The 15,735-nt window shown below is 34.4% G+C and overlaps 1 protein-coding gene across 1 annotated transcript; it reads left to right on the forward strand.

The window, feature by feature from the left end:
- Positions 1–272: 272 nt before the first annotated feature.
- On the forward strand, positions 273–13,315 carry LOC115450516 (actin-related protein 2). Its single transcript, XM_037436959.1, has 11 exons — positions 273–449; positions 534–644; positions 3,199–3,270; positions 3,595–3,738; positions 4,330–4,432; positions 5,167–5,273; positions 6,004–6,153; positions 9,285–9,410; positions 10,014–10,166; positions 11,174–11,302; positions 11,907–13,315. The coding sequence occupies exons 1-11, from the start codon at positions 402–404 to the stop codon at positions 11,946–11,948; spliced, it is 1,185 nt and encodes a 394-aa protein (XP_037292856.1). The 5' UTR covers positions 273–401; the 3' UTR covers positions 11,949–13,315.
- The last annotated feature ends 2,420 nt before the right edge of the window (positions 13,316–15,735 follow it).

Here is a 15,735-nt window from a genome sequence, read left to right on the forward strand (position 1 = left end):
GATTTAGTTCACGCATTTATTCGCGACTTAAAGATTTTAATATTGAAAAATATTACAATACCAAATAAAAATATAATATCACTGCAAATATAAAAATTCATATGCAAAAATAAAGACTGCTAAGGAACAATTTTTCACGGCTAAAAGGCTAGCATTCCAAACTAATAATCAGCCAAAGGCGTGTCTAAAAAAGTAACGGTTGTACACAATTTTAAACTTTATATCAATTCATTAAAGTTGATTATTACTTTGATCATATTAATTTCCATATATCTCTTTGATTTGTCATATCGACAAAAAGTTATAAGACTGCTTTGCGGGGAGTTTACAATTTAACACACGGATATTTAGTTAAAATTAAGTAGTTTTTATTTAACTAACTAAGAAATTAAGCATTCAGAATGGACGATAAAGGAAGAAAAGTGATCGTTTGTGACAACGGTACCGGTGTAAGTTAAAACTCACATTATGTTCGGGATGTGTTGATAAGAAACTGATTCATCGCCTGTTTTCTTTTTAAAAATGTGTTACAGTTTGTGAAATGTGGGTTCGCCGGTAGCAACTTTCCGGCGTACATCTTCCCGTCGATGGTGGGACGGCCGATTATCAGAGCGGAGAACAAAATCGGCGATATTGACGTGCAGGTAAGCGGAAATACACTGTAAAGATTATTTCGCCAATAGATTATGTTTTCCTGGTGTCTATTTGTTAGTTGTAACTGCTTTGTTTTATAGCAGGAATTATAATAATTGAAAAACGAAGGTTTCATTAGATTTCTATATTTGTATCAGGTTTGGGCAGGTTTATTGCCCTGTAGTAATATGGGTTTGGCTTTTTGGTGTAGAGAAAATTTATATGATGTAGGCCAGGAGGTCCTGGGTATCATTCTTAGCCTGGGTTTTATTTTTGATACAATTTATCAGGGAGTGAAGGCAACAAGGGTTAATTATGTATATAAATGTTTTTGGACTACATTAACTACTTGTGGAAATGTAATAATATAAATATCATCCCTGTATAATATACTGTTCCATTGCTGGGCACAGAACCTCGTTTACAACTGAAATGGATTAAGCGTTAATCCACCACGCTGGTCTAGTGCGGATTTGTAGACTACACATGCCCTAAATATTCTTTTAGAGAACTTCTCAGATATGCAGGTTTTCTCACAACTTTTTCCCTCACGATTAAAACAAGCAATATTACACAAAACATACCGTCATAACTTTAGAAAAGTCATAGGTGTGTGCCTTTGGAATTTGAACCTGCATACATTCGTCTCAGCAGTCCGTTCCACTCCCAACTTGGCTATCTATATTATGATATATTTATCATGAATATGTTGCAGGGTATTACAATTGGAGTAAGTCAAACATGAGTTAGCATGTTGATATGCATGGTATTTTGATTTAATAAATAGAGCGAAATTCACTGACCATATAAGAAGTTTCCTGTGTTGCTAATTTTAACTTGAATATGGCTGTTTCAGTATTAATTTCTGTGTTACGTAGTTAGGTGGTGTTCGTTTTTGATTTATATATTTTAACATAAAGAAAAATACTGTACATACATGACTAACAATTATAACGAAAATGAGTTGTATATAAACATTTTATATTAAACTTCAACCCCTATTCTCTCCTATAATTGGCAAATCAATATCCTTAAAATCAGTATTACGATAATATTCCAATGACAAAATTCTGAGAGAAAAGTTGTGGAAGTCCTAACAGTGACAAAATAATAATTTCATGCTGCAAAGGCTTTCAACCGCGAAATTGTGAAGGTAATGGTGTCAATAATATAGTGCCATGCGTTAGCTTTCTTCTAGTGCCTAATAAATTAATATAGCCATGAAGTCACTTAGTTTTTTGCAGATATGCAGAGACCTATGTTTGAAATTAGGCACTTTGCAATAATTATCGATACATATTTATTCACATGCATAACTTTTTTGTATAACTGAGTGGAAGAAGTAGCTTGCTTACCTGATAATCTATGGCTGTCTCGTTAGATACTATTTTATTTTGTTAAAGTAAATTTTTTACACTAGCTTTATCTATTTTACCATCACTTACCATTAGGTGCAGGTCAAAAAAAATTATGTGGCTCCACCTACATGAAAATGTTTTTCCAGAATAAAAGTCGTTATTAAAACTAACTTTCCGTCCAGATTAAAAGTATCGAGAGTAATGTAGCTTCCTCATTGTGAACATTTTTAAAATCAGTTAAGTAGTTCTTGAAATTGGTGGGTTCAAATAAACACTTCAGTATATTAGTATAGATAATAACTGGCAGTTTAAAATTTCAATACCATTCCCAACTTATAGCATAGCATAGTGCAGTATTCTATTATATCTATCATACATCAAATGTTTATAATAGGTATTGTATCTATTATAAACATATTGCAATACACATTAAGGTAATTGCCTCTTTTTCTTTAAAATAAATAGTTTCTGAACACTCCCTTGCAATAGAAATAGATAAATCTATAACTTCATTATATAGCAAGAACATAACATTTTAAATATCGTTTTTATTTTCTAAAACGCCTAATTTTAGATTTTGGTTTTCATATATTAGTGGATTAAACTGCTCTATACTAAAATTACTTGCGGTATATTCTTGTCTTTTTCCCAGGGCCTAAAAATGGCTTTGAGCCACAGTATCATAGATCAAAAAACATCACAGCTTACGCTCGAAAACTCTGGAGTATTTCTCCATATATGCAAAGTATTTAGTATAATTAGGTCACTGTACAAATTAATTTATCTTGCATTAGAATTTATATCGTTTTGTGTGTATTATTTGACATATATTTTTAGGCACTGCTGCTTTGACTAAATTTGTTTGCAACAATAACATTCTATAGGTTGAAGTCCATGTCTCTAAAATAAATAATAGTTTTGAGCCAGCAACACCATGCTCAATCTACTGTTGAGGTCCTTTGACTAAACCCCACAAATGCTGTCAAGGCAAGCGCTGCGCCTCGCCACTCGCAGCATTCTTTTTGTAGATGAATAAGTTTTAAAATATCAACAGATTTGCTTCAAAAAACTATGAACACTGGAGACATGGACATTTTTCCTCTTATTATTGTTTTCCTTTAAAGTTTTGTTTCAATAACAAGTGTGACAGTATGTATTAACAATACATATATATTACAATCTGTAGTACATTGTATAATATTTTCAGGATTTGATGGTAGGTGATGAGGCGTCAAAACTTCGATCTATGTTGGAAGTCAGCTATCCCATGGAAAATGGGGTGAGTAATTATGACAATAAACACCATAGCTTCCGTTAAACGATACTGTAAAATTTGTAGATTAATTTTATAGTTAAAATTAAAATATAGTGTTTTCAGAAAGCCGTGTTACTATATCTAAAGGAAATTCATACTTAATTACATATTATGGATACTGCATCAAACATAACTACTAGCCTATGATTTAACATTTGAATATTATCGATATTCAATCCACTCAAAGTAAGGCTTATTACAATTTGAAATTATTACTTACATAGAGCTGTTTCATTTTTTAAGCTTTTAATATTTTTTTTCCTAAATCCCACAATTTCAACCCCACAGGTGGTCAGGAACTGGGAGGACATGTGCCACGTGTGGGACTACACGTTCGGACCGAGCAAGATGAACATCGACCCGCGCGAGACCAAGATACTGCTCACCGAGCCGCCCATGAACCCCACCAAGAACAGAGAGAAGATGATTGAGGTGCGTACAGCAGGATTTGTTCATTAAAATCTAACTTGGTTTTTACTTTCTGAATACTAAACTAACTCTGTTTTTATTACCTGAACAAGAAATACCAAATCAGTTTTTATTTCCTGAATACTGAACCAACTAAGTTTTTACCTTTTGAACACTAAACCAACTCAGTTTTCATTTTGTGAATACTAAACCATCTCGGTTTATTTTTTGAATACTATACCAACTCGGTTTTTAGAATTAATTCTTTATTTTGCATCAAATTTACTCCAAATTGAGAATTTAGATATTATCAATAGTAATACTATTTTTTCATCTATAATGCCTCCAAAAAATAAATAATATGTTAACAATTTCTATATGTATTTACTTGTGAAGTTGATAGACTAGCTGATATGCCTAAGGTTAATGCTGGAAGCCGGTGGGTCTATGACATTTTGTGGCTTTTAACCGATTTAAAAAAAAGGAGGAAGTTCTCAAGTCCACTGTATTTTGATGGTATTACTTCAGGCAGAATAATTCCAGTATCAATACAACAATCAAGAACCTTGTTTTGAATGTTCATAGACTGTATTTAATTTTGATGTTTATTCGCAGGTTATGTTTGAGAAATATGCATTTGACAGTGCGTATGTGGCCATCCAAGCCGTTCTCACCCTGTACGCGCAGGGGCTTATTTCAGGAGTAGTTGTGGACTCTGGTAAATAAAGCATATTTACATACTTAATAAGTTAGTATTGCTGGTGGTAGGATATATTTTATATCCGCCTGGATAGCGACCACCGTACACAAGGTGTTAAAACCCGCCATAGTGTTAGGGATCAGTCTGTGTATAGGTTTCAACAGGTCGGCATAATTGTGTCGATTGTCGAGGGGTAATCATATCTCTTCAGTCGACTTCTATTGGATTCCACTTACCATCAGTGGTGGCTTTGCGGTGCACGTATAAAAAAAGTATTGTTTTTGGTAAGATTTTCAACCGATTGTATTACAAAGTAACAAAAAACCACAAGAGGTTGATGATACAATCATAGTTAAATTGTTTCTATAACATACAAGAAGTGTGGTGGGTTTTCTCCATGTTGGTAAGGGGTAAGAGAATATGGAAGAAGAGGATTTTCAATTTTATTACAATGAATATATACATCGCCTACCAGCCGTTTTTAATAAACGATCCCAATCTCAATCTTCAATCCGATTCCAAGAATGAACCAATGAAAATAACGCATTTTTAAACATGTCAAAATCCTTTGTTCTGATTGGTCCATTTTTGAGATAGATCGGAAGAAGCGATTGCCATCGTTTACTGACAATAGCGTGGCCAAAGGTTCAATACCCAAGATACTTACAAACTGGACTAAAAAAAAACAAAATGGCGTGGATAACGGTACCCAGGATACTTACAATCTGAACCGATAAAAAAATTGTTTCTAGGCGATGGTGTTACCCACATTTGTCCGGTTTACGAAGAGTTCGCGCTGCCGCATCTGACGAGGCGTTTGGACATAGCCGGCAGGGACATCACTAGATACCTTATAAAGGTATCATTTTTACATATTTACAAAATATTCATATAAAAAAAAATATATAAAAATATCTTGTTACTATAATTTCAGTAACAAGTATGAACGTCATTAGTGCATTGAAAAAATTGTCCATTTTCAATTTTAAATTTATCCAGTAAAGCAAAAGTTACTTTGATGACAATTTTAATATTTTCCTTCTTTATAGTTTAAATATTAATACCATTCTTTTGCAACACCCTGTATATGACAATCAAATATATTTCCCCTCTATGGTTTGAATATGTGAATGGGACACAGCAATCAAAGATGAGTAACGGGATTAGAATATGATTAAAAAAAATTAGAAAACTAAAACCATATTAGTTATTAAGGGATAAGTTTTGGCACATTGTCAGCAAAGGTGAGGACAAGTATGTGGTTTCATTTAGTAGCTCAATGTCAAAATGTCCCTGTGTAACCCTGTATCAAGTGGCGAAGGGTTCATATAACCCGATTCTTTCCTGCCTCTCCCTCTATGTAGAATTTATGTAGAATCTAATATCATTAGAGAGATTCGCAGACCACATTCATGCATATTAGTACCTATATGTTGTGTAGAGTTTTCTTTCAGAATATTTCACCTTTCGCCTCTGCCCTGTACATTAAAAATAAATATATATCCACTGCTATAATTTGAAAAAAAATTAAGATTCTTTGTAAGGTTTCAAAATAAATCCCACCTTTTCATAACATCCTGTATCAACAGTTGCTGCTACTGCGCGGCTACGCGTTCAACCATTCCGCGGACTTTGAAACAGTGCGCATGATGAAGGAGAAGCTCTGTTACATCGGATACAACATCGAGCAAGAGCAGCGGCTCGCGTGGGAGACCACCGTTCTAGTCGAACCCTATGTGGTAAGCAGAAATAACGTAACATCCTACTAATATTATAAATGCGAAAGTTTCTGAGGATGTGTGTATGTTTGTTCCTCTTTCATGAAAAAACTACTGAACGGATTTGGATGAAACTTTACAGTGATATTGGTTATATATCAGAATACTACATAGGCTACAATTTATAATGATTTTGTGTAATTTGTTGCACGATACATATCAAGTAAGTCGGGAAAAAATATTATCCCGGAAAACTTCTTAACGCGGGCGAAGCCGCGAGCAAAACCTAGTATAATATATAATGGTAATAATATCAGCCCTGTATTATATACTGTCCCACTGCTGTGCACGGGCCTTCTCTACTACTGAGAGGGATAAGTTCACCCTATTCCTAATTTGTCTTATTAGCCTAGACATAGGTCCATGTTCTGCCGGCCTAGCATGCGCACGACGACAAGATTTTGTCGACACTTTTTCTCGTGATTTTGTCGTTTATCTCTATATGTCTACCGACACTAACATGCGCGCTCATTTTCTCGACTTGTCACGAGAAAAGTAGAGAAAAATTTATGTTTTATTAATCTGTGGTATTTTTGTCTACAAACCCTAACATGAGCAAATAATTTTATCGTTTTTTGACACACGTAAACGAGATATTTGTCTTCTTTGATATTGTACGAAGAGATAAACCGAGAAAATTATCAATTTAATTTATTCGTTAAAACGCGATGGTGGTATCTTACTATAGTAAAATAATATCGATATACGACAAACGAGAGGCGTGTAAAGTGGAAAGAAGACATATTATACTTAATTGATTTATGATATCCCTTTGCTACAAAACGAATGGCATTGTATATTAAAGAAAAGTTTGCTCCCGATTTGAAGTCTCAAGCCAAAGGCATAGCCGTCCGTTTAAAGGTAATTGAATATATTTATTACATACTTAATTACATAAGTAGCTGAGTTTAATATCAATTGAAGTATTTTGATTTATAGATAATGGAATCATTTTTATTTTTTTAAGGTGAGACTCGTGAATTTTACGTGCAAGGTATGTTAGGGCTCTTAGATTGTACCCATATAAAAATATTACCTCCTAATGAGCCACAAAGTGCACAATATCAAAAAATGAGGAAGGATGACTGCGACAACAAGGTTCAACTGGTAATGTAATATTAATTAATTACTAGAGTTAATATTAATAAAAATGAATGTACTTTGAGAAATATCTTCACAATTAATACATAGCGGGTTACCTTTCATAAAAATGAAATAAGTGTGCCAACTAATGAGGTAATAAGAGCTATTTAATCAGATTAATTGCAGTTTTAATTTTGTTTATTTTAATACTACAAATACAAATGAGTAACTTGTTTTACCATTATGTTTTGCAAAACTAGTACTTATATGTTACCAAAAAATGTCACATTATGGATTCAAACAGCAAAACTCTTAATGTGAATGCCAGGCATCGGAGAAGATACTATTACTATGCAACTTAACAATATAAACAAACAATATCTTGCTTTATTTCTTTATTAAAAACTTCATTTACACTGATTGTATACTGATGGACTTAACAATAATGGATATATGGTTATACACTGTTTCAAATTGTTGTTTGACTATATTATTTTACCACTGGTACAACTTCACATTATATTACTATTGTTAAGTAACTGTAGGTAATGCAGTATTTTATGTTACAGTGTTCCAATGGAGGAAACTATTATAAATGAACATCATATGTGAGAAGAACCTGTACAATTATCAGTACCTGCAAGTGTCTCTCAAGCAGGATGACCTCAATTATAATAAATAGATATTTTCCTATGTAAATAATGTATAGTTTATTATATTCACATTTTAAATATCAAGATAGTTTTCATTATTACAACAAAATCTTCTACACAAATTTAGGCAACAATAGAATATTTCATAATAACTTGTTATACAACAAATTTCCTACAATAATTACTGTAATGAAATACTATGAACACTTACAAGAAACAGAAATTGCACTCTCAAGTAATTGCTGCAGTTTACTTATATTATTAATTTCCTAAACCAACAGAACAAAGAACACAACAGAACAGAACTAAATTTCCTAACATACAGATGTTTTATCTAGTGTATAAATAAAGATACCTAACGAAATATATATACAAGATATTAAGTATTTAAAAAATGTAGTTTTTTTTTAAAAAACTGGTTATAAAAATACATATTTTCATTAAAGTATTAAGTTCAAACCGAGCAACTAAAAAACTTTTTGGGAGTAGTAATTGGTAAGCTCTTCAACATGGTGTTGACTGCTGGGCTGGGGACATTCCAATGAATGTAGAGGGACTTGATTCACGGAACTAAAACAAAAAGAAAATATATACTTCATATTTTAATAAACACTTATACTAAAAAACATCAATTACCATCGAATAAGAACAAACTTGAGCTTTGTGGCTGCAAAGTTCAACTTACAACATTGGTGTTTTGCTAATAAGGTTATTGTTTCACTATACTTACATCAATTGGGTATTTTGTGAGGCCCAAAGCCACAGCCATCTCCTTCCCGATTGGACTACTGATTCCATTAGGCATTATGGTACATCGTTCTCACGGCGGGTTGTAGTCACCCGAGGTAAGGTCCGGCTTGGGCACCATATACTCGTACAAATAATTGTCTTATTAGATTTCATTTGATTTGTGTCTTGTTACTTCGTACTCCAAAATAGGGCGGAGCTGTTATTTTGTGTTAGAATCCTTATTATATTGTACAATATTATTATTAATTTTGAATTTGTTTACTTATTTACGTTTTTTATTTACATTATGCTCTTTGTTATGACATAAACTGTCACATAAAACGTCAAAAAAACCTAATTGGATCATAGATCTATAAAAATTGAATGAACTAAAACCATTGTAGCTATATTAGAAAATAAAATGATTAGAATATATATTTCAATGGGCAACATCGGTTTGTCTTCACGAGTAAACTTATGTCTTCAACGAGGAATTTGTCGATCGTGGTGCGCATGTTAGAGAAAACGAGATATTAATCGACATCGACAATTTGTCTACTCTCGTTCTCGAGATATCTCGTGATGCGCATGCTAGGCCGGCTGGACTGAAGTAACGTTTTGCTTCAGTTGCCGGACGGGCGCGTGATCAAAGTGGGCGGGGAGCGGTTCGAGGCGCCCGAGGCGTTGTTCCAGCCGCACCTCATCAACGTGGAGGGACAGGGGATCGCGGAACTCGTCTTCAACACTATACAGGTAACGGCGTGTTTGTACTGACTGATCTGTTATATCGCGCGATCAAAGTGGGCGGACTATGACCATAAAGGCTGCAATATCCTCGAGTCTAAAAAGAAAAAGATACGCGATAAAATCCGAAAACTACATTTATGATTATAATTATCTCGACATCTGCAATTAACACAACACTAAGTTGATTTTTGGCTAATTTCCGTTAGAATGTAAAATTATTATTTCTTTATATTTTATAAATTTACAAAATCTATTTTTTTTATATATATAAAATGAAGAATTTTTGAATATAAAACGCTCATTAAGATCTTGTATTATAAAATTTATCTTACTTTTCACTTTAAAACTGTCTCCTGTAAAGTTGACATTTTCAAGTTAGCATAGTGTTAATTGCGGCTTTCGATCTATCGCCAGATCACTATGGTGGTCCAATTATCAAACTCTACAGCATCACCCACTGAGATGATCTAAAACTTGGCTCGATAACCGGTTTAAATTTTATCCTACATTTCTGAAACACCCTGTATATTTTACATTATTCAAAATAACTTTATTCCCTTTCATGATAAGCTAGAAATAATTTAAATACAACACTATATTATTGTGCAGGCGGCCGACATAGACATGAGGAACGAGCTATACAAGCACATAGTGTTATCCGGAGGCTCCACGATGTACCCCGGCCTCCCCTCGCGACTGGAGAGGGAAATCAAACAACTGTACTTAGAAAGAGTGCTTAGAAACGAGTGCGATAAATTATCGGTAAGTAAAAAGCTAGCCTACTTAAAACATTCAAAAAACGCGTAACAGTTCGACGTATACTATACTTACTATACCAAGGACATCGTCAAGGGTTTGCCAGCTGCTGCGGTTAGTGAGAGCTCCCCCACTGGGAGACGCATGTGCTCTCGATTTTACCTACAATTCATATTTTTTATTCAGACTCGTGCAAATCTTGAAGTTTGTGGAACTTGCAGCGAGTCGCATGTCTATAGAATTATTTGCCGTTAGCGTATACGCATCTCGAAGTTCCTGTGCAAATATTGCTGAGAAACTTTCTAGTTTAAACTTACTGTTAGAATATTTGATGATCATATTTTATCTATCTTAATAAAAATTAATCCATATTTCCCTTGGTCATCGTATCGTATGAACGGATGAAACTATTTCGCTAATAATTTTTTTGTTCTAATAATTATCAGACGGTTCTTGTGAAAGAAAAGATTAAGGAATTTGAGTCGATCATTAGGTAAATTTAAGAAAACTTAACGACAATACAAATTTTACACAACTGTCAGTTGTTTGAAATAACTGTCAGCGATTGACAGAATACGTTTATCATAGAGCATTACAATAGTAAACACTATCCCCCTTATTCATAGACTTTTTTATCTAAGGACGGAGCATTGCTGTGATAACAAGTCTGTTTCTCAGTTCTGACGGCATGGCAGCCCTCGCAGTGCGTAGACATAGGAACGTTGTGATTGGCTAATATTGAGATACAACTCGAATCTAGTTAGCTGTCAGATAAACAAAGCTGAGGAACAGACTTGTAATCACAGCAATGCTCCGTTGTTCAATAAAAAACGTCTATGAATAAGAGGGCTAGTTTTGAATATTTCTTTTTTTAAGATAAATAACGTCTATGAATAAGGGAGTTAGTTTTGAATATTTTTTTTATTAATATCAATTCGAATTCCATATTCATAGTTAAGACAAGACGTCTGTGGGGTCTGATAGTATAATAATTATCGATATGTGTCCTATAGAAATTCAAGATCCGGGTAGAAGATCCCCCTCGTCGTAAGGACATGGTGTTCATCGGCGGAGCGGTCCTCGCCGAGGTGTGCAAGAACAGGGACAACTTCTGGCTCTCCAGGCAGGAGTATCTTGAACAGGTGGGCATCCATAGCAGGACCAGCTCTACCTACTCGTGGACGTGGTGGAAAAGGCGATCTATAATATAGGCGAGGGAACTATCAAAATTCGACTGAATCCTGACGGCCTTTTAGCCCATGTCATCCCGCTAAAAACTTAGTATTCCGTCTTCCCTTAAGGTCTACTGTTCTTCAGTATTTATTACTATATAATACTTTCCTGGTGGTAGGTTTTTCATATGTGAGAGTCTGGGTAGGTATCACCGCAATGTCTATTCCTGCCGCCAAACAGTGTGTAGTCACTGTTGTGTTCCAGTTTGAACATTGTAGTCAGTGTAACTACTGGACATAGTAAGACTTAACATCTCATGTCTCAGGAGGGCAAGCGGAGTGGAATACCAAACAATACGTTGTAATTAAAGGTGTTGGATGGTGTTATTGTTTATGGGCAGGCGTATCGCTTACTATCAGGCGAACGACAAGCTCGTCTCGACATTCGAAGCAATAAAATAATAAAAAAAAACAATTATATATTTTTTTGTTTTCAGTACAACTGAGTTGAACTATGTCGTTAATGAAATTATCATACTGGACATTGGTTGACAATTTTTTTTATCTTTTTCAGGGCCTTTCCTGCCTTAGAAAGTTGGGGCCGCGTGCAAGTTAACTTTACAAATTTGTTCCATTTTGAAAGAAATAATGGAAGGATGAAATACGAAGTATTATTCCTTATTTACTCTTATTGCAATTATAGTCTAAATCGTCATAGAAATTCCTGTTTTTTTTTTGGTAAAATTATCTAAAATGGCATTTCGCTGGTTTGCTGTTATAAGGATCTATGTATTTTTTTTTTTGGAAAAAAATATATATCACATTATTCTGTCTTTTTTATTTTAAAATAATCAAGTAATTACAAAAGAGAAATAAAAAGAATACCATGAACTATTGTTTTTAATTTTCACCAAAAAAAATAATTATATATAATTTTTCTAAAATCGATAATCAATATAGAACCCTGTAATAGTGAGCCAGCAATATTTATAGTTCATTTTATATTATACTCGTTTTATCCAAAATATACGTCGATAATATTTTTTCTATAGGATAATGAAAACTAAGATACTAGTGGCTTTCTGTAAAATTGATATTGCAAAGCCGTACTTTCGTACTTACATTATGCAATTATTTAAATAATATTTCAACTTTGTGATGATACTCATGAAATCAACTTAGGATACTATGGTATAAACTTTAATCGTGGATAGGGTATTTGACTATATTTGATTTTATGCATTTTTTTATATATAACAGCAATTAGTACACAAAATAAATCCTTCTGTGAAAACAGCATTAAAATTCGATAAGAAATGAGACAGTAATTCAAATTTCAAATATTGCTACGCGCAGGAGTGGGGATATCGCTCCATCTCTTTCTTTCGCGCGCATCGCAATGCCCGCTGACGTCACATGCAGGTATTTCGTCGTTTTTTAACATTCACCCCTACTACCAAATTTCAATGGCTTATAATGTTTTAGAATTTATAAGACGTACATATTTTATAAAAATTATAAAAAAATAAGTCAAATACCCTATTATGCATAGAAAAACGTATATTTAGCAATGATCCTTATGTCATCTATAAAAAACCTTAACTTTAGAAAAAGACTGCCTCGATCAGTTGTACTACGATACGACTGCAGTGCTGTCTCGGGTTCCATACACAAGTCGGTCAGTGATAGGTTTTTCTATTCAGTATCAGCCCGGAGTCTGGAATTTAGCCCGATATGGCGATAGGCTCGCTCTCATCACAACATGGAAGACACACACCAGTTACGTCTCTGTTTACCCCTTTGGAGATAAAAGGCGTGTGTGTACTGAGAATGCATTTAAATTTTTTGATAGACGCAAAAGATCCCTGCTAAATTGAACACCCTGTATGTATTACAACATATTACAGTTATCTTTATTTCTTGTTACCGATTATAGACTGATTATTATTTGTGAGAACGACGAATTAAATACATTTTTATTCATTTGTGTTTTTATTTACCATAAATAAAGAAACTTGGAGATTACTTTGCTAGAGGTATTTCAATATTTTTTTATAAGTGCACGACAAAGTGCCTCCACTGCACCTGATGGTAAGTGGAGTGGGGTCCAATAGAATGTCGACTGACGAGAGATGATTACCCCTCGACAGTCGTCACAATTATGCCGGCTTGTTGGAACCGGATATACACATGCTGAAGCCGAAACGCGACACTTACGTGGGTCACTATGGCGGTTTTTAACACCTTGTGTACGGTGGTCGCTATTCGTGCGGATATAAAATATATCCTACCACCAGCGAATGAAATTTCAACTGCTTGAAAGTATCTTAACATCTAAGTAATGCGATATTTAAGTCGCAACCCCCAGCAAAACAGCGCACAAACCGTATTTTTAGAAGGTATCTATTCGAAATTTATAAAATATAGAAAAAATAAACAGATACATATAATTCTACAAAATGTTATGTTTATGTTAGTTAGAATTTTTTTTATCGAGTCATTAATTTCATAATGAAGATGCCACTAGAATTGTAAATTCTCCGCGACTCCTAATGTACTGAGATTTTTAATTTTCAAATGACACTATTAAATAAAAAATGTAATAAGTACGTTTTGGTAGTTTAAAATTTTCTACTTCATATTGACTTTTAAGAAATTAGTCATGATCGTTTCAGCCGGGAATCGTCCCCTGCTGGACATAGGCCTTCCCCATTGAGCGCCACATGGACCGATTCTGGGCCGCCCTCATCCGTCGGACTCCAGCGACCCTCGGAAATTAATTAGTCATCTTTATATACTCTCACCCGTAACTCGTACGCTGAACATGTATGGAGCGAATTCTCAAGCCTGTTTCCTCGGAAGAGGGCCCTAAGTGGTCAATAGCCTAGTTGGGAATGAAACGGTCTGTCGAGATAAAAAACCGCAGGACAATAACCCAAGGAAAATATCTCTGACATTTCAAAGTTACTACTTATTCGCTTTATCGGTACAGAAAACGCGAGGAAGAATTTACCATAAGAATGTGATAGGTCAAGTCTGCTAACCCGTACTAGGCTAGCGTGGTAGACTGAGGCCTAAACCCTCTCAGTAGCAGAGGCCCGTGCCCAGCAGCGGGACAGCATAACACAGAGCTGATAATGCATTCTACTAGCTATTGCCCGCAGATCCGCCCGCGTGAATGTTTTTCAGAGATAACGGCACCTATGCTTTATATGTTGCCGGGATAAAAAGCCTATAGCACATAGGAGTAATGTAGCTTCCTAGTAAAAAGAATTTTTAAAACCGATGCATTAGTTTCCTGGTAAAAATCCCACAAACCTACAAACTCAAAAACCTTTCCCCTTTATAATATTAGTATAGGTTATAATCTCGGTGTTTATAGCTAGCAATGATCACTTCCATCGCCATTGGAGAGCAGGGGAAGGCAGATACGTCACTCTAGATTAAATACAAGCTTAAAAAAAAAGCGGCGATAGCCTAGTTGGGTGTGGAACGGACTGCCGAGACGAATGTCCGCAGGTTCAAATCCCAAGGGCACACACCTCTGACTTTTCTAAAAAATCATGTGTGTATTCTTTGTGAATTTATCGTTCGCTTTAACGGTGAAGGAAAACATCGTAAGGAAACCTGCACATTTGAGAAGTTCTCTATAGGAATTTCGAAGGTGTGTGAAGTCAACCAATCCGCACTAGGCCAGCGTGGTGGACTAAGGCCTTAATCCCTCTCAGTAGTAGAGGAAGCCCGTGCTCAGCAGTGGGTATATATATGTATGTATGTATATATATGTACAGGGCTGATATTATTATAAACTTGTGTGTGTACTATTTTATCAGGACTGTGAGATGACTTTTCCGCTTTCCCCCCTGAAAATAAAATGCAATTTTCCCTCCCCTGAATTTAAACCTGCCCATGCACTGACCAGCAGTTTCCCACCAACATAACATTTCGCTAAATAAGAAGGTAAAAGAAAACAACTGATTAATTATTATATTTATTAAAAATCGCAAATGCAAAATGTTCATTTACAATTCATCAATGTCGACACATAAAAATATCGATAAATGCTCACCTAGCCCTAACACTACGAGTATCCAAATTACAGCTAGGCTTATTTTAGGTAAATCATACTTCCGAAACTTCTAATCCTATAACCATTTTTATGTATCGACATTAACAACTTAACGAGTAATCATTACAATATAAAGAGTACATACGTATGCTACAAAAAGTAAAAAAATCAGTCGATATCACATAAATTTAAATAGTGAAACTAAATATAAAATTACTAATTTAGCACGCTTGAGACATTTAGTACCAAAATCGATTTAATAATATAATCGATATTTTCATGAAAATTAACGTACAAAAAGCTATATTTCTATCGATATACTAATTCGAATTGA

Source organism: Manduca sexta, chromosome 2 (genome assembly GCF_014839805.1).
Source record: "Manduca sexta isolate Smith_Timp_Sample1 chromosome 2, JHU_Msex_v1.0, whole genome shotgun sequence".
NCBI classification, from domain to species: Eukaryota; Metazoa; Arthropoda; class Insecta; order Lepidoptera; family Sphingidae; genus Manduca; species Manduca sexta.